The sequence below is a fragment of the Pantherophis guttatus genome, chromosome 3, assembly GCF_059756535.1.
Source record: "Pantherophis guttatus breed Tessera chromosome 3, ASM5975653v1, whole genome shotgun sequence".
Lineage (NCBI taxonomy): Eukaryota > Metazoa > Chordata > Lepidosauria > Squamata > Colubridae > Pantherophis > Pantherophis guttatus.
In genome coordinates, this window is record NC_142065.1 from 204,457,035 (window position 1) to 204,479,435 (window position 22,401).

The 22,401-nt window shown below is 43.5% G+C and overlaps 1 protein-coding gene across 1 annotated transcript in view; it reads right to left on the reverse strand.

Annotated features, from left to right (window-relative positions):
• The window catches only part of LOC117675807 (otoconin-90), an 87,544-nt gene that overhangs the window by 63,073 nt on the left and 2,070 nt on the right, over nt 1-22,401 (reverse strand). Inside the window, exons 2-10 of the mRNA XM_087890762.1 lie at nt 21,742-21,825; nt 20,216-20,299; nt 18,554-18,637; nt 16,882-16,938; nt 14,438-14,524; nt 9,939-10,187; nt 6,829-7,071; nt 5,252-5,329; nt 2,112-2,186 (exon numbers count right to left, since the gene is read on the reverse strand). Coding sequence (XP_087746888.1) covers nt 2,112-2,186; nt 5,252-5,329; nt 6,829-7,071; nt 9,939-10,187; nt 14,438-14,524; nt 16,882-16,938; nt 18,554-18,637; nt 20,216-20,299; nt 21,742-21,825 — 1,041 coding nt within the window. The remainder of the gene's footprint in view (nt 1-2,111; nt 2,187-5,251; nt 5,330-6,828; nt 7,072-9,938; nt 10,188-14,437; nt 14,525-16,881; nt 16,939-18,553; nt 18,638-20,215; nt 20,300-21,741; nt 21,826-22,401) is intronic.

Consider the following 22,401-nt stretch of genomic DNA (forward strand, 5'->3'; position numbering starts at 1 on the left):
TGATTGTTACAATGGCACTGAAAGATGTGACTTATGCAGGGGTGGGATTCTACTGGTTTGGACCGGTTTGGGTGAACTGGTAGTCCAACGATCAGCTGGGAGCGAACCGGTATCAGCTGGGCCCGTCCCTGCACTTTACTTACCTTTATCTTCACAACTGATTAGCGTGGCAGAGCGGATTGCCACACTTCAGCAGTTTTAATTCCCTAGCACTAACGCAGAAGGTGATTTTTCATTGAACTGCGTGTGTGCATGCAGTGAAGCGGGCATGTCATGCCTGGAAGCCATATTACCTGATATTACCATATTACCATATTACCTGATCCAGGCCTGCCACAATCATACCGTGGGAAGTTGGGAGGGGGGATTGCATAAGTGAAGTAGAGATAGTCATAACAAACTTCTCTAAGAGAGGTTCAAGGCCATGGTGTCCGGCAGCTGTGCAAAGAAGAAATTGGAGGATATTCGGGAAAGAACTTGTTAGGAAATGATTTTACCTAACTTGTTGGGTTGGCAATAAATAAACCATCAATGTTGCTTTAAGACTGCTGTATTGCATCATACTGTGTCCTGATTGGTTAGCTCTGTAGCCAATGTCCTCAAAAGGGAGCTAGAAACCTGGTTTGTTTCTCTTTGCTTCCTTTTACTGATTCTTTGCTGTGTTTTTGCTACTGTTTGCAAATGTAGAAGAACTGATTATCATGTATGACTACAACGACTGGTAAGAAGATTTTGTTACTGGATTATCCCTGGACTATTGTTTAACCATCTACTGCTTTATCTGTGTATGACCTTTATCTGTGTATGACCTGAACTGTTTATTGGACTGTGACTTATTACTATTTCCTGAAAGTAAACACAACTCAGTGTATCTGTGTGTTGGCTATGTTATTTCCTAACTACTCTCAATCGCTTTTCATGTGCACTCAGGGGTTGCTCTGCGAATTCCTCAACAGAATTGATTGGAGCTGTGGTGGACATGTGGGAGATGTGGGCAAGTTCTTGAACTTTCTTGTGGGTGAAAAAAACCCGGAAGCTTTCAGATTCAGGTTTTCCCAGATATGCCAATATGACATCTCTAATAAAAGTTAACTTTGAGGAACTTCAAGCCTCGGAGTTTGATTTCATTGGCGGTGTTACTTGGAACCCTGACAGCGCAATCACCAAACCAGTTGTTAAACTGGAAGGATCCCATCACTGGACTTATGACTGTTTTTCACATGTATGACCCCATGGCCATATGATCAAAATTCAGATGCTCGGCATCCGACTCATATTTATGACCATTGCAGTGTCCCGGGGTCATGGAGATACCCTTTTGTGACCTTCTGACAAGCAAAGTCAATGGGGAAGCCGGATTCACTTAACAGCTGTGTTAGTAATGTGACAACTACAATGATTCACTTAACGACGGAGGAAAGAAAGATTGTAAAATGGGTCCAAATTCATTTAACAAATGTTTTGCTTAACAACAGAAATTTTGGGCTGAAGGTTGTAAAATGGGGCAAAATTCACTTAACAAACATCTCACTTAACAACTGGAATTTTGGGCTCAAAATTGTGGTCATAAGTTGAGGACTACCTGTAATATGGACCCTTTGCCCTTTAAAGGAAGGGATTTTAAACTTTTTTTAAAAAAAAATCATCTGTTTTCTTCCAGTCCTGTTGATCAGGTTAGCAGAAGAAGTAGAAATGCCGGATGGAACTAAAAGCTATTTCCAGGCCCAAATTCAGACAGAACAAAATTTCCTTTTTTCTTTTGCAGCCGAAAAGTAGTAAAGCCAGGCCGTATCTCAAACAAGCAGAGCTCTTCAATTTAAAGTAATATCACAGGCGCAGATAATAAGCTTAAGGACTAGAAGCTTGAAATGTTTTTAGTAGTCCCACACATGGTGACTCAGAACAAAAGGAGAAGAGGCAGGAATGAAGGCGAAGCTCAGAACAAAAGGGATGAATAGGAAATGTGGAAACTGAGAGGTGAAAATAGGAGGTGGGGTGTCTTGTAGCAATTTTTTTCTGCATCAAGATGTATTTTTTTCGTGCGTGGAATCTGTGAGAACAGTCCTGCAAAATGTATGCCATGTTTGGTCGCTCGAAAGAAAAGTACTTACTGGAATTCACCTTTGGTAAGCTGTCACTGTTAGGCCTCTGTGGCAATGTCACGAGGGCAGGTAAGGGTGTGTTTCCTGTCAAGGAAAGGAGAATCAGAAGAGAACATATTAGCAAGCAGTGAATTGCACTGCTTTAGCGGAGGTTCCCACTAGAAATGCAGTTATGGGTTAGCACAATCTTGTCCTTCATGCACAGGGAGACATGTTCTCTACACAGTAATGGCCAAAATTGTGGAAACCTTTTGGGAAAAGTATATTTTCTAAAACTAGCTGATAACACCACTTTTTTTTTTGTTTTTGTTTTTGTTTTTGGAGTAGTACCATAAAATTATATATCAATGGAAAGATAATTTAATCAAGAAGGTAATGCAATAACTTTTATGAAGGATTTGCTATTAGAATAGCAGTTACAGTATAAAGAAGGAAAGTGAAACACGTAGAAAATAAACGAGATATACAAAAATGATCATCATAGAAAAAATGAGATATACAAAAATGATCCCCATGTCAGTTAATACTTAGTTGGGTAACCTTCAGCATGAATTATGGCCTTACAATGTCTTCCCATGGAGTGAACCAAGTCTTTTAGTTCTGCAGCTGTTATAATGTGAAATCAAGATTGAATGATGGCTTCTATTAACTGGGTTTTATTGCTGGGTCGCTTCTGACTAACAAGTTTCTTTAGTCGGCTCAATAGATTTTTCAATTGGGTGAAGGTCTGGGCTATTCCCAGCCCATTCCAGCAGTGGAATAGGATTGTCTTGAAGTGAAAAAAAAGTGGTGTTCTTAGCCATCAAACCTCAAAAATACACTTTTCCCAAAAGGTTTCCACAATTTTGGCTACTAGTGCATATGTCTCCTTTAATCTCATCTCCACCTTTGGCTCATTTCTGGAACAAATGAACCAGATGTATGAAGTTGGCCATCCCAGAACAAGATAGGCATCCTTATATCATCCTGGTCAAATGATTATGCATTCTATTTTTGAAAACTCCAGTGATGGAGCACCCACACCTCCAGGAGGCAAGCTATTCCATTGATTAATTGTTCTCACTGTCAGAAAATTTCTCCTTACTTCTAGGTGGATCTCTCTTTAAGAAGCTTCCACCCCTTACTTCTTATCCTATCCTCAGATCAGGGGTGAAATCCAGCAGGTTCTGGAGAACCGGTAGCGGAAATTTTGAGTAGTTCGGAGAACTGGCAAATACCACCTCTGGCTGATCCCAGAGTGGGGATTTTGCAGTATCCTTCCCCTGTCATGCCCACCAAGCCACACCCACAGAACCGGTAGTAAAATATTTGGATTTCACCACTGCCTCAGATGCTTTGGAGAATAAGTCAATCCACTCTTCTTTGTGATATCCCCTCAAGTATTGGAAGACAGTTATCATGTCCCCACTCCCCAATCCTTCTCTTCAATAAGTTAGACGTAGCTACCTCCTCCCTCAACTGTTCATCATACGATTTAGTCCCCAGACCCTTCGTCATCTTTGTTGTTCTTCTCTGCACTCTTTCTTAGGTTCTTAGCATCTCGGAATGGGACCCCGCACCACAGCCATTTTGTCATGATCCATTTGTCACACCATGGCCAACTCACCGCAGGATAATTCACCACAGTTCGATTTAATGATTTAAAAGAATTAAAATGTTGTTTTAATTTGTGTCATTCATATTTCATTTTGTCCCTCCTTTCTGTAATGATTCTCTTCCACCATTTCTTCAAGATTAGTGTAATTCTTGTCCCACAGCAAGTTGGCCATGGTAACAGAGGTGCTATTCAGCAGGTTTTGACAGGTTTGGGAGAACCGGTAGCAGAAATTTTGAGTAGTTCGGAGAACCGGCAAATATCACCTCTGGCTGGCCTCAGAGTGGGGTGGGAATGGAGATTTTGCAATATCCTTCCCCTGGAGTGGGGTGGGAATGGAGATTTTGCAGTATCCTTCCCCTGGAGTGGGGTGGGAATGGGGATTTTGCAATATCCTTTCCCTGGAGTGGGATGGGAATGGGGATTTTGCAATATCCTTCCCCTGGAGTGGGGTGAGAATGGGGATTTTGCAATATCCTTCCCCTGGAGTTGGGTGGGAATGGAGATTTTGCGGTATCCTTCCCCTGGAGTGGGGTGGGAATGGGGATTTTGCAATATCCTTTCCCTGGAGTGGGGTGAGAATGGGGATTTTGCAATATCCTTCCCCCAGGAATGGGGTGGGAATGGGGATTTTGCAATATCCTTCCCCAGGAGTGGGTTGGGAATGGAGATTTTGCAATATCCTTCCCCTGGAGTGGGGTGGGAATGGGGATTTTGCAATATCCTTTCCCTGGAGTGGGGTGGGAATGGGGATTTTGCAGTATCCTTCCCCCAGGAGTGGGGAGGGAATGGGGATTTTGCAGTATCCTTCCCTTAGAGTGGGGAGGGAATGGAGATTTTGCAGTATCCTTCCCCCAGGAGTGGGGAGGGAATGTGGGTTTTGCAGTATCCTTCCCTTAGAGTGGGGAGGGAATGGGGATTTTGCAGTATCCTTCCCTTAGAGTGGGGTGGGAATGGAGATTTTGCAGTATCCTTTCCCTGCCATGCCCACCAAGCCACACCCACAGAACCAGTAGTAAAAAAAATTGAATTCCACCACTGCATGGTCAGTTTTCCCACTGTGAGTTGGCCGTGGTGAGTTGGCCATGGCGAGTTGCCCTAGACTGGACCCTCTTTTTTGTGCCGTGATGACTGGAATTGGGCACAGTATTCCAGGTGTGGTCTCACTAGTGCAGTAAGATCATAAATGAGTTTCCCAAGATCCTTTATGTAGTCCTTTTCTGTACCTTCTCAAGCGTTGAAATCAGTGGTGAAATCCAATTTTTTTTACTACCGGTTCTGTGGGTGTGGCTTGGTGGGCGTGGCAGGGGAAGGATACTGCAAAATCCCCATTCCCACCCCACTCCAGGTGAAGGATATTGCAAAATCCACATTCCCTCCCCACACCTGGGGCCAGCCAGAGGTGGTATTTGCCGGTTCTCCGAACTGCTCAAAATTTCTGCTACTGGTTCTCCAGAAGCTGTCAGAACCTGCTGGATTTCACCCCTGGTTAAAATATATTTTCTTGTGACAAACAGAACACTGCACCGTACGATACATAATAGTTGCAACTTACTAGAAGGAGGATGGGTCTTCAAGGCAACTGGTTTTTCCTCTGTAGATGGAGAAGCCAATGGAGAAGGAACACCCATTGCTGTAAATATTGAATAATAAAATCATTAGTCTGCTCCCAGCCGATCTCAATTAATCAAAATGAAATTTAAATTCTAGAAAACGAGTTACAATAAAGGGGAGATCTGGATTAAAAAGAATGTGTGGCTCTTAAGCGTGGATACCCTAAAAGGATTTTCTGCTTGCATGAAATACAGTCTCTCTTTTAAAAAAAAAACTTTCTGGTCATATTCTTAAAGGCTTAAAAGCTTTATTTAAAAAATAACATTAGTTGGCTGAATGGAGAATTTATTTGCACAGTCTGGGATTCATTACTTCATGCTTCGCTTGCTGTTAAAATAAATACTATCAAGAAATTAATTTGATATCCAACTTTTTCAAGGAATGAAATTCCTCCAGTTTTATCGACATCAGTTGGGCCATTTCAATTGAGAGATGTCATCACATAACTAAACCTGGTTGTCCCTGCAGGTGACAACCAGGTCCCGTTTATTGTGTGATTCCCTAAGAGCTGAGGATCGCAAATATGAATACTCAGGAAAAAGAAAGCAGCAGTGGCTGGGAAGGAAAGTGAATGGATGACATTAAATCAATTCAAAGAATGCCAGTTTGGTATCGTGGTTAAAGCATCAGGCTAGAAACCGGGTGGCCAGGTGTTATAGTTCCTCTTAGGCATGAAGCCAGTTGGGTGACTTTGGGCCGATCACTAGGAGACTGAGTTCTAGTCTTGCCTTAGGCATGAAAGCCAGCTGGATGACTTTGGGCCGATCACTAGGAGACTGTGAGTTCTAGTCTTGCCTTAGGCATGAAAGCCAGCTGAATGACCTTGGGCTGATCACTAGGAGACTGTGAGTTCTAGTCTTGCCTTAGGCATGAAAGCCAGCTGGGTGACCTTGGGCCGATCACTAGGAGACTGTGAATTCTAGTCTTCCCTTAGGCATGAAAGCCAGCTGGATGACTTTGGCCAATCACTAGGAGACTGTGAGTTCTAGTCTTGCCTTAGGCATGAAAGCCAACTGGATGACCTTGGGCCAATCACTAGGAGACTGTGAGTTCTAGTCCCACCTTAAACATGAAAGTCAGCTGGGTGACTTTGGGCTAATCACCAGGAGACCATGAGCTCTAATCCCGCCTCAGGCATGAAAGCCAGCTCAGTGACTTCGGGTCAGTCCCTTTCTCTTAACACTAGGAAGCAAGCAATGAAAAACCATTTCCAAAAATACTGCTAAAAAAAATTTCAGGGACTTGTCCAGCCAGTTGCCATGGGTCAACAATTACTCAAAGATAGGACAGGACAGGACAGGAGAGGACAGGACAGGACAGGAGAGGAGAGGACAGGACAGGACAAGACAAGACAAGACAAGACAAGACAAGACAAGACAAGACAAGACAAGACAAGACAAGACAAGACAAGACAAGACGGAAAAAGAAAAGGAAAAGGAAAAAGGAAAAAAGCTTGGGAAACTTGGCAATAAACAAGAGAGCTGAAATGCTGAATATTTCCAGACTTTGAACACTCACTTGGTGCTGGCCGGGTCATAGACAGAAAGTCTGATTGGATCAAAGGAGCTGAAGGTATAGATGGTTGGGTCGGAGAAATGCCCCATCCGTTTGAAGCGTTTGTCTGCAACCAAGATGAGATCTGGGGAGAAGGACCTGGAAAACTTTTCAAAGTAGCAGAGTTTTGCCATATTGACAACTGCTGGGGGACGGTTTCATCCTCTTTCACAACAATGGTCTTAGCTTGTAAAGGTATCCTTGGGGCTGGAGAAAAAAAAGAAAGAAAGAAAAGTATGTAAATCAACAGAGCCTCTAATGCAGTGTTTCTCAACCTTGGAAGTTTGAAGATGAGTGGACTTCAACTCCCAGAATCCCAGCGCTGCTGGCTGGGGGATTCTGGGAGTTGAAGTCCACCCATCTTCAAGCTTCCAAGGTTGAGAAACACTGCTCTAATGGAACATTTTTATTTATTTTTATTTTCATCAAGCATGTATTTTATGACAGATACAAGTGTAAACATAATTATAAATACATGAAAAGGATTAGGACAGAGATGGTGGGCACCCTGGTGTGCTTATGCATGCCCCTTACTGACCTTTTAGGGTTAGGGTTAGTCAGGTAGCGCATTCCAGGCATTGACCAATCTGTTACTGAAGTCGTATTTTCTGCAGTCTAGTTTGGATCAGTTTACCATGAGTTTGTATCTATTGTGTGCTCTTGTATTGTTTTGGTTGAAGCTGAAGTATTCATTGGCTGGTAGGACATTGTAGCAGATGATGTTATGTACTATGCTTAGGTCAGACTGAAGACGGCGAAGTTCTAAGTTGTCTAAGCACAAAATTTCGAGTCTGGTGGCATAAGGTATTTTGTTGCGAGCAGAGGAGTGGAGGACTCCTTTATTTACCATCTTAATCCTATATTTACCATCCACTTTAAGAAATCTGCAACTCCTGGAGTAAAATGTGATGCTTTCGTGTTTGATAACTTTCTTGAGAAGGAAGAGGTTTCATTGGATTGAACGCATGGTCCCATGGCAATCAAACAGAGACTTTCACTTCCCTGCCAATATTCTTTAACTCAGCTCTATAGGACCGTGATGGTGAACGTATGGCACGTGTGCCAGAGGTGGGACACAGAGCCCTCTCTGTGGGCATGTGCACTATCACCAGCTGGTCTTTGCAGGTGCCAGAGCACAAAAAAATGGCCTGAAAACAGCCCCCAAAAATGGCCTGAAAACGGTCAAAAAACCCGGCCAAAAACCAGGCATGCGTGCGCCAGCCAGCTGATCTTCAGGTTTCCAGTGCCCCAGCATGCACGAAGATCAGCTGGCTGGCGTGCATGCGTATGCCAGAAACCCAAAGACCAGCTGGCTGGCACGTGCAAGTGCGCCAGCCAGCTGGTCTCTGGGTTTCCAGCACTCCAGCGCATGCACATGCACACATGTTCCAGTTTGGGTACTAGGTGCCGAAAAGGTTCGCCATCACTGCCATAGGACGACATCACCTTGATTCAGGTTTATTATATCTCTCCCCACTTTTTTTTTTTTAGTCTCACAGAAAGATAATTCTTTTTCTTTCAGTTCAATATATACTCTTTATCATGTACCGCTTTAACATTCCAAGTTGCAACATTCTGCAAACCATGGGCTTTATCAGAGGGGCCCACAGCTATTGACCTCTGATATCCATCATGACATTTGTTAATTCTCATATTATTTTTTTTATTAAGGTAGAGAAGGTATAAACTGTTGTTAGTTCTGGCACATTTTGGCCAGTAAACTACACATACAACCAAACCCACTTTTAACCCACGCTCTTAGCTGGGTCTTAGCTGCAAGCCACAAACTCTAAACTTGAGATGGTCTTGCATGCCAGTTTGGAGATACATGCAATTTTTTTTTGGTCTTCTGTTCAACTACAGTAGTGGCCAAAATTGTGGAAAAATGTATTTTCTAAAACTAGCTAATAACACCACTTTTTTGGGGGGAGGAGTAGTACCATAAAATTGTATATCAGTGGAAAGATAATTTAATCAAGAATGCAATGCAATAACTTTTATGAAGGATTTGCTATTAGAAGAGCAATTACAGTATAAAGAAGAAAAGTGAAACACATAGAAAAAAATGAGATATACAAAAATGATCACTATAGAAAAAACGAGATATACAAAAATGATCACCAGGTCAGTTAATACTTAGTTGGGTCACCTTTAGCATAAATTACAGCCTTACAAAGTCTTCCCATGGAGTGAACCAAGTCTTTTAGTTCTGCAGCTGTTGTAATGTGAAAGCAAGATTGAAGGATTGCTTCTATTAACTGGATTTTATTGCGGGGACTAACAAGTTTCTTTAGTCGGCTCCATAGATTTTCAATTGGGTTAAGGTCTGGGCTATTCCCAGGCCATTCTAGCAGTGAGATATGATTGTCTTGAAACTCCAAAAAAAAAGTGGTGTTCTTAGCCATCAAACCTCAAAAATACACTTTTCCCACAAGCTTTCCACAATTTTGGCCACTACTGTATATCTGATTCTTGGACTCAGACAAGTCCCTGCAGTTTTCTTGGCAAAGTTTCTCAGAAGGGGTTTGCCATTGCCTCCTTCCTAAGTCAAAGAGGGCAGGACTAAAACTCAGAGCCTTCTGATTTCTAGGCTGATACCTTCACCAAACTGGTTCTCACATACAATATACTGATACGCCATTTTGAATGTATTTTAGATAAATGGAAGACTGGAATAAATATTCTCTTAAGCAAGTAAAATCCCTTAAAATAAAAGAAGGTTATACCGCATGAAGTCAGCGATGGTTTGAGTAGTCTATGACTGATTGGTTGAAATTATCAAATTCATACCACACAACTCCATGGCCTTTACAAGAATGGTGCGGTGGCCTAGAGGTGGAGCTCTCGCCTCACAATCAGGAGGCTGTGAGTTTGATCCTAGGTAGAGGCAAATATTTTTCTCTCTCTGGGCAAACTGAGAATATATCTGCTGGACAAAACTCCAAATTGGCAACTGGAAGGGCATCCGGCTATTATAACAGTCTGCTAGCTCCATTCAGTTGCCCAGACTCCACCCTGCAAGGCCCTATGGGGTCGTTAAAAGAAGATGAACTATATAGCCTATACAGACTCACTATGAGCTGGCAGAAATCTTGACGAAGTGCTGGAGATGTCTATAGAAGCAGGAGAAGACCTTGTTAAGGTTGCTTCAGCAGAGGGAAGACCAGATTCTTTGGAAGCATTGGTCTTCAGCCACCAGGAAGCTTGTACCAATGGAACTTCTGGTCCTTCTGCTTTTCCAGGCTTCAGCCAATTTGGCTGTTTTGTCAACAACAGGTCTTCCTTCAAGGTGCCAGTTTGTGTCCAGGTAGGCAACTTTGCAGCTGAAAGATGTTAAACATAGTTATTGTTCGTGGAATACGTTTCAGCTTCACACTCATACATTCCCCCATCATTGTATATAAAGGCTGTACAGCAGTGTTTCTCAACCTTGGTAGCTTGAAGATGGGTGGACTTCAACTCCCAGAATCCCCCAGCCAGCGCTGCTGGCTGGGGGATTCTGGGAGTTGAAGTCCACCCATCTTCAAGCTACCAAGGTTGAGAAACACTGCAAGTGTACAGGGATATTAGATCTCTAGGGATACCACTGGATGTGCCCAATAGGCTAAAAGTTGGTAGGATAAAATACAAAAAAGCAGACAATTCAGTCCCCCCCCCAAAAAAATGTAATATTGCTAATAAATGTAATATTGATTAGCCTGTTGTTTCACTAGCTTGTGTCCAGGAGGTATCTTCCTATTCTTTCACCACCATTAGATCAGCAATCTTGTGAACATTCATAGCCCATGAGTGAGGGATGATAGATGGATGGATGGATGGATGGATGGATGGAGGCAGGGAGGGAGGGAGAGATAAAATGTTATGGCTATTACCAAATGGAGTATGGAAAAACAGTGGCTGCATGTGAGGAGTGTTGACATGTTGTGAGTATGGGGGCTACAAACCCTAGTACCGTGATGGTGAACCTATGGCTAGTGTGCCACACAGTGGTGGGTTTCAAATTTTTTTACTACTAGTTCTGTGGGTGTGGCTTGGTGGGTGTGGCTTGGTGGGCGTGGCAAGGGAAGGATACTGCAAAATCTCCATTCCCTCCCCAATCCAGGAGAAGGTTACTGCAAAATCCCCATTTCCTCCCGATCAGCTGGGACTTGGGAGGCAGAGAATAGATGGGGGCGGGGCCAGTCAGAATTTTTACTACCGGTTCTCCAAACTACTCAAAATTTCCACTACCGGTTCTCCAGAACTGGTCAGAACCTGCTGAAACCCACCTCTGGTGCCACAGCTGGCACACAGAGCCCTTTCTGCGGGCATGTGAGCTGTCGCCCAGCTCAGCTTCACCGCGCATGCGAGCACACCTCCTGCCAGCCAGCTGGTTTTCGGGATGCACAAGAGGTGGGGCACATGCGGGAGACATGAGCACATGTGTGAGGGGTCATGAACACATGCGCAGGGGGTGGGGGTTGCACACCCATATATGGGGGGCAGGGGGAGCGTGGGGGTGCGGCGCCCCCTGCTGGCCCATTTTTGGGCCCAGGAGACTGCAGGGAGGCCTACTAGGTCGAAAATGGGGTGTGGGAGGGTGCAGTGCTCCCTCCATGGCCCGTTTTTGGGCCCAGGAGGCTTCAGGGAAGCCTACTAGGCCTAAAACAGGGGCAGGGGGGTCACACACGGATGCGCGGAGGAGCAATGGGGAGCTGGGGGGTTGCGTGCGCATGGGTGGGGTTGGGGAACATGAGGGGGCACATGCACGGGGGGCGCATTGCATTATGGGAGCTGGCGCGTGCTTTCAGCACATGACAAGAGAAAGGTTAACCATCCCTGCCCTAGTATTTACAGCTAGCCAGTTCAAATCAGCTTACATGCCAGCCAGCTTGTCAATGTGGATATACATTTTCTGAGGAGCGAGAAAATGTCTGTCATGTGTATAACAATCTGTTATGTGTACAACGATCAAATTCTTTCAGCTCCTCCTATTGGACCTAAGTTCTTTTAAAATCGTAACAGATCTTCAAGAGGAAACCAAGGAACAAAATATTGACCTAGAGTGGGACGGGGGAAAAAGATTGACAGTCGCAAAGAGTTTCTGATTAAAGCTTGGACTTTCTAGAAATCGGGGAGAAAATAGAGGAACCTGCTGCAGAAAAATCATCTTTGTAAAGTTAGGTATGTCTAACCCTGAATATTCATTTTTGGTGTGGCACCAGCTTTATTGTTTTTTGTTCTTATTCATTGTCCTTGTTCCTTATTCCATTTTCTTAATTCTCTCTCTCTAAGAGAAATAATACAAAATTTGGTGTAAAATTCTGACTTTATTTCACCCAAGTCCAACTGTGAAAAAGTGAGGTCACAGTGAAAAAAACCTCAGCTTCTGAACTTGTTGCTCAAACTGGGGAAAAAGTGAAATTTTGATTTTAGGTTTTGATAACTAGAATGTTTTTATTGTTCTAGAAATGGCTTGAAATGTGAAGAAATGTAAAGCTTTAATGTAAAACTGAGGTTTTAGTTCTTTTTGTAATCTACTGCATTGAAAAAAGTCAGAAGTCGCTATTCTTTCTTTCTTTTTCTTTCTTTCTTTTTCTTTCTTTCTTTCTCTTTCTTTCTTTCTTTCTCTTTCTTTCTCTTTCTTTCTTTCTTTCTTTCTTTCTTTCCAGACCCTTGTTTTTTCTTCTCTTAGTTTTCTTTTGTTTCTTTTTGTATTTTTATTGTTCGGGTCCAAGCCTGATGGACGACAGACACAAGGTGCAGGTTTTCTGATTGCTTTTTACTGGAGTACCCCAAGGAAAAGGGGCTCCTGGCCAAAATGCCAAGAACCAAGAACAAAGGATTAAGAAAGCTTTATACATTTTCACTAAAGAAGAAGGCGGGATAATAAGAAATATCATCTAATAAACATTTTAGTAATAATTCTACAATTTGTTCTGTTGGTCTCTAGCTGTCCCTATTCCTAAGCCTTGGCTAATGAATGCCCCAGGAGTTATCTAATACACATTTTATTGGCTGTAGGCCATCTGTTATTCCTAATTGTTAGCTGAGGCCTGCAAGTTGTCTAACTCTTGTTACTTTTCTCAGCTTTCTATCTATCCAGAATTGTTACAAAATTTACACATGCATATTTCCTGTAGATAAGCATTCTTTGTTCTTGCCAGACACACTCCCCAATTACAGGCTTCCTGATTTACTTTCAAGTGTGTGTCATGACCTTGGTACTACAGGGGTTTAAGGCACCCTGTTATTAAGCTTATTAAGACCAGCTGCCTGCAATTACTGCAGGGTTCGAATCTCGCCAAGGCTCAAGGTTGACTCAGCCTTCCATCCTTTCTAAGGTAGGTGAAATGAGGACCCAGTTTGTGGGGGCAATAAGCTGACTTTGTATAAATATACAAAAGGATGAAGGCTATTGCTGAGCACATTGTAAGCCGCCCTGAGTCTTCGGAGAAGGGCGGCATATAAATCAAATTAAAAAAAAAAATGACCTGGCTTTATTTTAGCATACAGCCTATCAATATCTTATAATAAAATTTAATATAAAGGCTTTAAAAAATACAGAGATCAAATTATTCAACTTTTGAGAAAGAAAAGATTCTTTTGTATATCCCTGGTAGTTTAAAAAAAAGAGAGAGAGAGTTGTAATCATCTTTCTTGGCATGCAACAACTGTGACGTGAGACTGCTGTTTCACACTCTGTCTAATGTCAGAACTGGCTCCAATGAACATGCAGCTGAGGTCTACTCTAAACCCTCTTTTTATTGCTCAGTATCTCTCTCTTCTAAATGGACATATTCAGGACATAATGTTAGACCCAAAGAACTAAGAGTGACACATGGAGATTCTTCTGAGTAGCTGCTTTATAGTTGCAGGATTCAATCTGGATCAGTCGCTAGGACCAGAGGTTTTGTCTGGCGAGCTTTCAGACTCGTGCTGGAGCCCATCTTCCCAAGAATTTCTCTCTAGGCTAGACTTGTGCTAGAGCTAGAGAGAAGTCCTCTTGAGGATGGGCTCCAGCACAAGTCTGAAAGCTCAGAAGACAAAACCTCTGGTACAAGGGTGAAATCTACTTACCTTCCGAAACTGTTCATCAGGTGCGCGCACGGACCCTCTGCGGATGCGCAAACCCTTCTGCACATGCGCAGAGGGTAAAAAACAAGTTAAAACCAGGAAGTAACGATGACCGGGCAGGTGGGCGGAGCCTCGTGCCACCATCGCTACCGGTTCTCCGAACCACCAGCTGCCATCGCTATCGGTTCAGCTGAACTGATTCAAACCGGGAGCATTTCACCCCTGCTCTGGTACCAGTGACCAGTGACCGATCCAGATTTGATCCTGCAACATTATCCTGGGACACATATATCCACCTTCGTTCGTGCTTCATAGTTGGTTGTTTGCTTACAGACAGAATCTTGCCAGACTAAAGCAATTATCCAACATAACTATTGATATGCTTGTGAATTGCTAGGGAGGGTCTGATCTTGCTCTTTTCCTGCCCACCAGACATTCCAAACTCTGTTGTCCCTTTGCTATCTGGGAAAAAAGGCCCTCCTGTAACTCCAGACTACCTTCTATCACATATACTTACCCAAGAAATCTGATATGTTGCCGGAAAAAGTGTAGTTAACTATAGGAGACTTCTCTATTGCTTCCCATAGATCTGTAAGATTTCTGCCTATGGAGAAAAAAAAAGTGTGGGGAGATGAAGGTATCATTGCTTTTGGTTCAGTGGCTACTATAACTAGTGATCAGATCACTGCACTGAGGTCGTCTACAGCAGGAACCTGAGTATTGACAGGGTTGAAAAACTTTGACTCCCATAATCCAGAGCAAAAAATATCACTATCTTTGCAAGAATTTAACACAGTATATCTATATCTATAATCTATATCTATCATCGTCATCTTTTAACAACCCCATAACCCCTTGCAGGGTGGAGTCTGGGCAACTGAATGGAGCTAGCAGAATGTTTTAATGGCCAGATGCCCTTCCAGTCGCCAATGTGGAGTTTTGTTCAGCAGATATATTCTCAGTGTGCCCAGAGAGAGAAATATCTGCCTCTATCTAGGATCGAACTCACAGCCTCCTGATTGTGAGGCAAGAATTCCACTTCTTTGCCACCACACCACACCACACCACTCCATATCTATATCTATATCTATATCTATATCTATATCTATCTATATCTATATCTATATCTATATCTATCATCTATATATCTATATCATCTATATCTATAATCTATATCTATATCATCTATATCTATATCTATATCTATATCTATATCAATATATCTATATCATCTATATCTATCATCTATATCTATCATCTATATCTATATCTATATATCATCTATATCTATAATCTATATCTATCTATATCTATATCATCTATATCTATCATCTATATCTATATCTATATCATCTATATCTATCATCTATATCTATATCTATATCATCTATATCTATATCTATATCTATATCTATATCTATATCTAGGTGAAGGATAGATGATAAATGATGTGCTCCTCTGTGGGCCCCAAGGGAGTCAGCAGAACCAGGTCTTCAAGCATTTCTGAGAGACCAGGACAGTGGGGGCCAGTGGTGGGTTGCCCCCAGTTCAGACTGGTTTGCAAGAACAGGTAGTAAAACTGGCGGAAGACTCCACCTACCGACCCAGACGTCATCAGGAAGTTTCTGCATATGCGAAGTGAGTGTGCGTGGTCCCGTTGCAAACCTGTAGTAAAGGTAAGTAGAACCCACCCCTGGTGGGGGCCCACCTCATCTTTGGGCTGAGCATATTCATCAGGACAGGAGCATATGACAGAGAAGGGCCTCTTCCTGAACCCTACCAGTTGGAGTTCTTCCATTGATGGAATGCATAGCATACATTTCCTCCCTGACTGGGTGGGACAGGCTGATGTAATGGGGCAAAGAAACTTTGCAGGTCACCTGGCCCGTGCCAGGTAGGGCTTAAAAGGTCATTGCCAATACCTTAAATTGGACCTGGAAGCAAACTGGTACCTAATGCAGCTTATGCGGCAGAGGTGTTCCATGCCCCATCCTTTGAGCACCCAAGATAGCTCATGCAGCTGCATCCTGTAGCCCCTGAAGCTTCCGGATATTTTTCAAAGGGAGCCCCTTTGCAATAGTCCAAATGGGAAACAATCCATGGGTGGGTGGGTAACTGAGCAAAGGGCCTCTCTATCCAGGAAGGATGCACAACACAAAGTTGAGCAAAATAGGCCATTATCCTCAAAAACGTATTTACCTTGAGCTAACAGGATGACAGAGTTGGAAGAACAATGGGAGATGATCAATATTGTATTGTGATTTTATCACACATGCTAAAGTTTGCAAAGTTAGGGATGGCATGAACATTGTCATCCTTTCGCAAAGCATGACTCTTGAACGAAACTCTTGGTTTTCATTTGAAGAAATGGGACTTTGGAACTTAATGCTTATCCAATTGCGTCTCTTTTTTATTAATTTCCATCCATTGTTTCTTGTCTTGCCTTATAGTGCTTTGGAAAATGGAATAGAATAACAGAGTTGGAAGGGACCTTGGAGGTCTTCTAGTCCAACCCTCTGCTTAGGCAGGAAACCCTACACCACTTCAGACAAATGGTAATCCAACATCTTCTTAAAAATTTCCAGTGTTGGAGCATTCACAACTTCTGGAGGCAAACTGTTCCACTGATTAATTGTTCTAACTGTCAAGAAATTTCTCCTTAGTTCTAGGTTGCTTCTCTCCTTGATTAGTTTCCACCCATTGCTTCCTGTCCTACCCTCAGGTGCTTTGGAGAATAGCTTGACTCCCTCTTCTTTGTGGCAGCCCCTGAGATATTGGAACACTGCTATCATGTCTCCCCTGGTCCTTCTTTTCATTAAACTAGACATACCCAGTTCCTGTGCTTAGGGAACATGGTATAGTCCATAACTGGGACAGGGAAGAGAGATAGAGACCTACACACATATATGGGGTTCAACTCTAAGCAGTAAATTTCTGAACAAAGAAGAGTCTTAGGTTTACCTATTCGTCCTGACATGACGCAAATGTAGATGCAGTCTGTATCATTGCTCTGGCTCACTGAAAGAAGACAGTTTTTATTATTTATTATTAATTCAAATTATATGCCACCTTTCTCAGGAGACTCAGGGTGGCTTACAATGCATTAAAAAAAAACCATTATAAAAACATTTAAAAATTAAAACATTAAAATCCATTCGCACCATTCATGGCCGGATCTCACAAGATCGCAACAGGGAGATCAACGGCCCCAGGCCTGCCGGAAAAGCCAGGTCTTCACCGCTTTTCGGAAGGCCAATAGGGTGAGGGTAGTCCGGATCTCATGAGGTAACTGGTTCCAGAGTGCTGGGGCAGCCACAGAGAAGGCCCTCCACCACGGGCCCGCCAGCTGGCATTGTTTAGCTGACAGGACCCAGAGGAGACCAACTCTGTGGGATGTTACTGGTCGCTGGGAGTTATGTGGTAGAAGGCGGTCTCGAAGATAACCTGGCCCTGAGCCATGTAGGGCTTTAAAGGTAATAACCAACACCTTGAATTGTGCCCAGAGACCAATAGGGAGCCAGTTTCATTGTTTTCATTAACTTATTTAAGGTTCCTTAAACTGGAACTAAAACCTAAACAGAAGCTAATTTTCAATTCGCATACGGAAGGAAATAAGAAAAACTAAAAAAAAAAAAAAACCCTCAAACCATTAACTCTCTAAGGTTCTAAAATCAAAATGCCTCAAATGCCAACGGATAACAAGAAACTAATACTTACCTATAATTTCTTAAATGCAAAAGGAAATGATTTGGGGCAGGGTTAGAGTTTTAGCCTGATTTTTTTCCCCCCTGAAATTGCTTTCTTTGCTTGGTTCTACAGTTAAAGGATTGAGATATGGACTGGAAAGAATGCTGGCTTGATTCTATTGTGGAAAGCCATCCTCCGTGGAATCCAAGGGGGCTTTTTTGTGGCCTGTCAGCCACCGGACCCTCCAGCAGCCGAATCAGAGGAAGAGGTGGCGTGGGAGTCAGGATCAGCATCAAGGCAACCTGAGAGCTCTGAGGAGGAAGGGGGAATGGAGCTTCAGAGAGAGAGACAGAGGCGGAGCCTGGGCCGTCTGTCAGCCCTCAGATGGAGAGTCAACAGCCCCCAGGTCTGGAGGTGGCTGATGGGGAAGAGGAGGAACAGCTGGGTCCAGTGCCTGACATGCAGATGTGCAGAAGGCAGAGGAGAGGAGAGCAGTGGAAATCTATGGGCTGGTCCTTGGGACGGAAGAGCCACCACTGCTAGCGAAGCCCCACCCTAGCTCTGGGGATAAAAGGCAGGGGGCAGAGATGAATAGGTGTGGCAGACAACTATTCCCTGCCAGACAGACTGCATTGAGAGAGAAACTTTTTGCCGGGGCTCCTGGCGCTCGTAATAAAGGAATCTTTGAGTTAACTTCAGAGGGTTTGTCGTGTTTGGACAGCTGGGTCAGAACAGGCTTACATTAAAACTGCACAGATTTAAATTTTATTAAAACTGTACTAAAACTGAAACCAAGGGAGCAAAGAGATGGATGTGTCTCCTTACCCTGTCAGCCAAATATTCTTTCCTAAATTACATTCCCTTCTTCCTCATTTGGTTAATCTATGTGGAATAAAATGAGTATTGGATTGATCAGCCAAAGAAACAGCAACATTTTTTTTTTTACCTGACACAATGGAAGTCGACTTGAAAATCTCAGTAAGATAACTGGTGGAGTTTCCCACAATGTCCACCAGCAATGCTGTAAAATCTAGAAAAGTAAAGAGACGCATTTTGACATTCCCATATTGTCCTTTCTTCCCATAGAAGACAATATCTAAAGGTCAGGATTGAACTGTGGAATCCTTGAGGGTCTCTGAACTTGGATGTTTGCTTGCAGACATTTCATTACCCAACTCGGTAATATCATCAGTGTTGATGTTGTTACCAAGTTAGGTAATGAATGAAACATCTGCAAACAAACAGCCAAGCTCAGAAATCTCCAAGAATTCCACGGTTTTCTTACTACTGTGGAAGCAGAGAAAGCGTGGATTCAAAAACCTAAAAGACAAGTTGCGATAAATGAATTTGCATAGAACCTATGGACGAAGCCTGCTACCTTCACCTTGGAAAATAGACTGTTGTGGGATCACTGAACACAAAGATTAGTTTACATGGTTCAGAAACTTCAATCTGTTTTCAAGTTTTCAAGGCTGTTTAAACATGCGGTATTCCTTTGTTGGAAGTAAATTCCAGCTGCATCGTACTTTTTTCTCTTTTTAATTTCTTTGATAGCAGGCTTTAAATTGGTAAATCCAAGGTAGAACTATGCTGACATATAAGGTCTTTGCATAAACTATTGCTTAGTTCTCCCCCCCAAAAAAACTATTTTTTTTTTTAGTTTTAATATAGTTTAATTTGATTTTCTTTGAACTCTGGTGCTGGAGAAGACTCCTGCGAGTCCCTTGGACTGCAAGGCGATCCAACCGGTCAGTCCTAGAGGAGATCAACCCTGACTGCTCTTTAGAAGGCCAGATCCCGAAGGTGAAACTCAAATACTTTGGCCACCTAATGAGAAGGAAGGACTCACTGGAGAAGAGCCTCATGCTGGGAAAGACTGGGGGCAAAAGAAGAAGGGGACGGCAGAGAATGAGGTGGCTGGATGGAGCCACTGAAGCAGTCGGCATGAGCTTAAATGGACTCCGGGGGATGGTAGAGGACAGGAAGGCCTGGAGGAACATTGTCCATGGGGTCGCGATGGATCAGATATGACTTCAAAATAACAACAACAATATTTAGTTTTAATATAGATCATTTGAAAATCTATATTGTACGGAGAAGATATGGGGAGGAGTGAGTATTTGATTTAGTTAATCAAATACTAATAATCAGTGATGAAATCCAAATTTTTCTACTACCGGTTCTGTGGGTGTGGCTTGGTGGGTGTGGTGTGGCTTGGTGGGCGTGGCTTGGTGGGTGTGGCAGGGGAAGGATATTGCAAAATCTGCATTCCTACCCCACTCTGGGGCCAGCCAGAGGTGGTATTTGCCGGTTCTCCGATCTACTCAAAATTTCCGCTACCAGTTCTCCAGAATCTGTAGGAACCTGCTGGACTTCACCCCTGCTAGTAACCTTAATGTTCATATATGTTGTTTACAAAAATCTATTCTATTCTTAACAAGAAAAAATGCTAACATTTACTGAGGGTATAAGAAAAAAGAAACAATTAGGAAGAATGTTCTTTTTCTTTTTTACTTTTCCACCTCTTAGTGGCAATATATTGCCTGCATGAAACTATAATCACTGAAAAATTACATCTCTTTTGAACTTCTCCTATTTCACAACTTGCCTGTTAAGTCGTTAGTCTTGTTGTTTAGGCAGTAGCAGTATCGTGTGGAGAACTTGGTAGGATCTATGTTCCTTAAGCTGGATACTGCGAAGAAAAAATATTATGGAACATAAAATCTTATCCACCAAAAGAATAAGGGAGCCAGTTTGGTTAAGGGGCTGAACTAGAAACCAGGAGACTGTGAGTTCTAGTCCTACCTTAGTCATGAAAGCTGTCTGGGTGACTTTGGGCCAATCACCAGGAGATGGAGAGTTCTAGTCCCGCCTCAGGCATGAAAGCTGGCTGAGTGACTTTGGGCCAATCACCAGGAGATGGAGAGTTCTAGTCCCACTTTAGGCATGAAAGCCGGCTGGGTGACTTTGGGCCAATCACCAGGAGATGGAGAGTTCTAGTCCCGCCTCAGGCCTGAAAGCTGGCTGAGTGACTTTGGGCCAATCACCAGGAAATGGAGAGTTCTAGTCCCACCTCAGGCATGAAAGCCGGCTGAGTGACTTTGGGCCAATCACCAGGAGATGGAGAGTTCTAGTCCCACTTTAGGCATGAAAGCCGGCTGGATGACTTTGGGCCAATCACCAGGAGATGGAGAGTTCTAATCCCGCCTCAGGCCTGAAAGCTGGCTGAGTGACTTTGGGCCAATCACCAGGAAATGGAGAGTTCTAGTCCCACCTCAGGCATGAAAGCCGGCTGAGTGACTTTGGGCCAATCACCAGGAGATGGAGAGTTCTAGTCCCACTTTAGGCATGAAAGCTGGCTGAGTGACTTTGGGCCAATCACCAGGAGATGGAGAGTTCTAGTCCCACTTTAGGCATGAAAGCCGGCTGGATGACTTTGGGCCAATCACCAGGAGATGGAGAGTTCTAGTCCCGCCTCAGGCCTGAAAGCTGGCTGAGTGACTTTGGGCCAATCACCAGGAGATGGAGAGTTCTAGTCCCACTTTAGGCATGAAAGCTGGCTGGGTGACTTTGGGTCAATCACCAGGAGGTGGAGAGTTCTAGTCCCACCTCAGGCCTGAAAGCTGGCTGAGTGACTTTGGGCCAATCACCAGGAAATGGAGAGTTCTAGTCCCACCTCAGGCATGAAAGCCGGCTGAGTGACTTTGGGCCAATCACCAGGAGATGGAGAGTTCTAGTCCCACTTTAGGCATGAAAGCTGGCTGGGTGACTTTGGGTCAATCACCAGGAGGTGGAGAGTTCTAGTCCCACCTCAGGCATGAAAGCTGACTGGATGACTTTGGGCAGTCACCAGGAGATTGTGAGTTCTAGTCCCACTTTAGGCATGAAAGCCAGCTGGGTGGCTTTGGGCCAATCACCAGGAGATGGAGAGTTCTAGTCCCACCTCAGGCATGAAAGCTGACTGGGTGACTTTGGGCCAGCCCAACTCACTTCACAGTATTGTTGTCATAGGGAAAATAGGAAGAGGAAGGAGTATTAGGTATTTTACCACTTTGAATTACTTATAAAAAGAATAAAGGCAGGATACAAACAAACAAAAACTCTATTAGGTGGTCCCAATTATCATTAACTTACTGTTGTAGAGGACAATGGAAACTTTGTGGAAGGCATACGAACTATAAGATACGATGCTCAGCAAAGAGAAGAACTCTTTAGTTCCTGTGGAAATACGATTTAAAAACAATCACCCTACTCATAATTAAAAGAGCTGCATGGAAACTAATTTTCTATCCCTCTTATGTAGGGCTGCTAAAATGCCTCGTGAATACTTTAGCACCACAGGAATCCATAATACATTTCACTCCCTGAGGTTCTGATCAAATTTATTCTCTGGAATCCCCTGGTGACTAGAGAAGAAAGATGCTGCTGTGTCAGCAACCCAGCAAGAGATGGAGAATTGGCAGGTAGGACTCAGAGTTGGGTAGATTTGGGGGAAATGCATTGAGTACAAGGATGCTTGCAAATAAATATTTATGGAGTTTGCAGGCGGAGCAGGTGCAGTCTTTAAATATTGTCGTGTTCCAGGTGATGCCATCAGATTTCTGACTGTTGTGATCCGCCAGCAGCCTGCAGAGCTGGCAGTGGAGTTGGACAGTGAGGGGGCTGGGGACGAACATGGGCCAGTTCTGGAGTCTGGGGAAGGCCTGGATGAGGGCTCTGTATCAGAAGCAGAGATGGGGCCAGGGCCATCTGGGAGTGATGCGCGGACTCCGGAGCCCCCAGAGTTGGACAGCA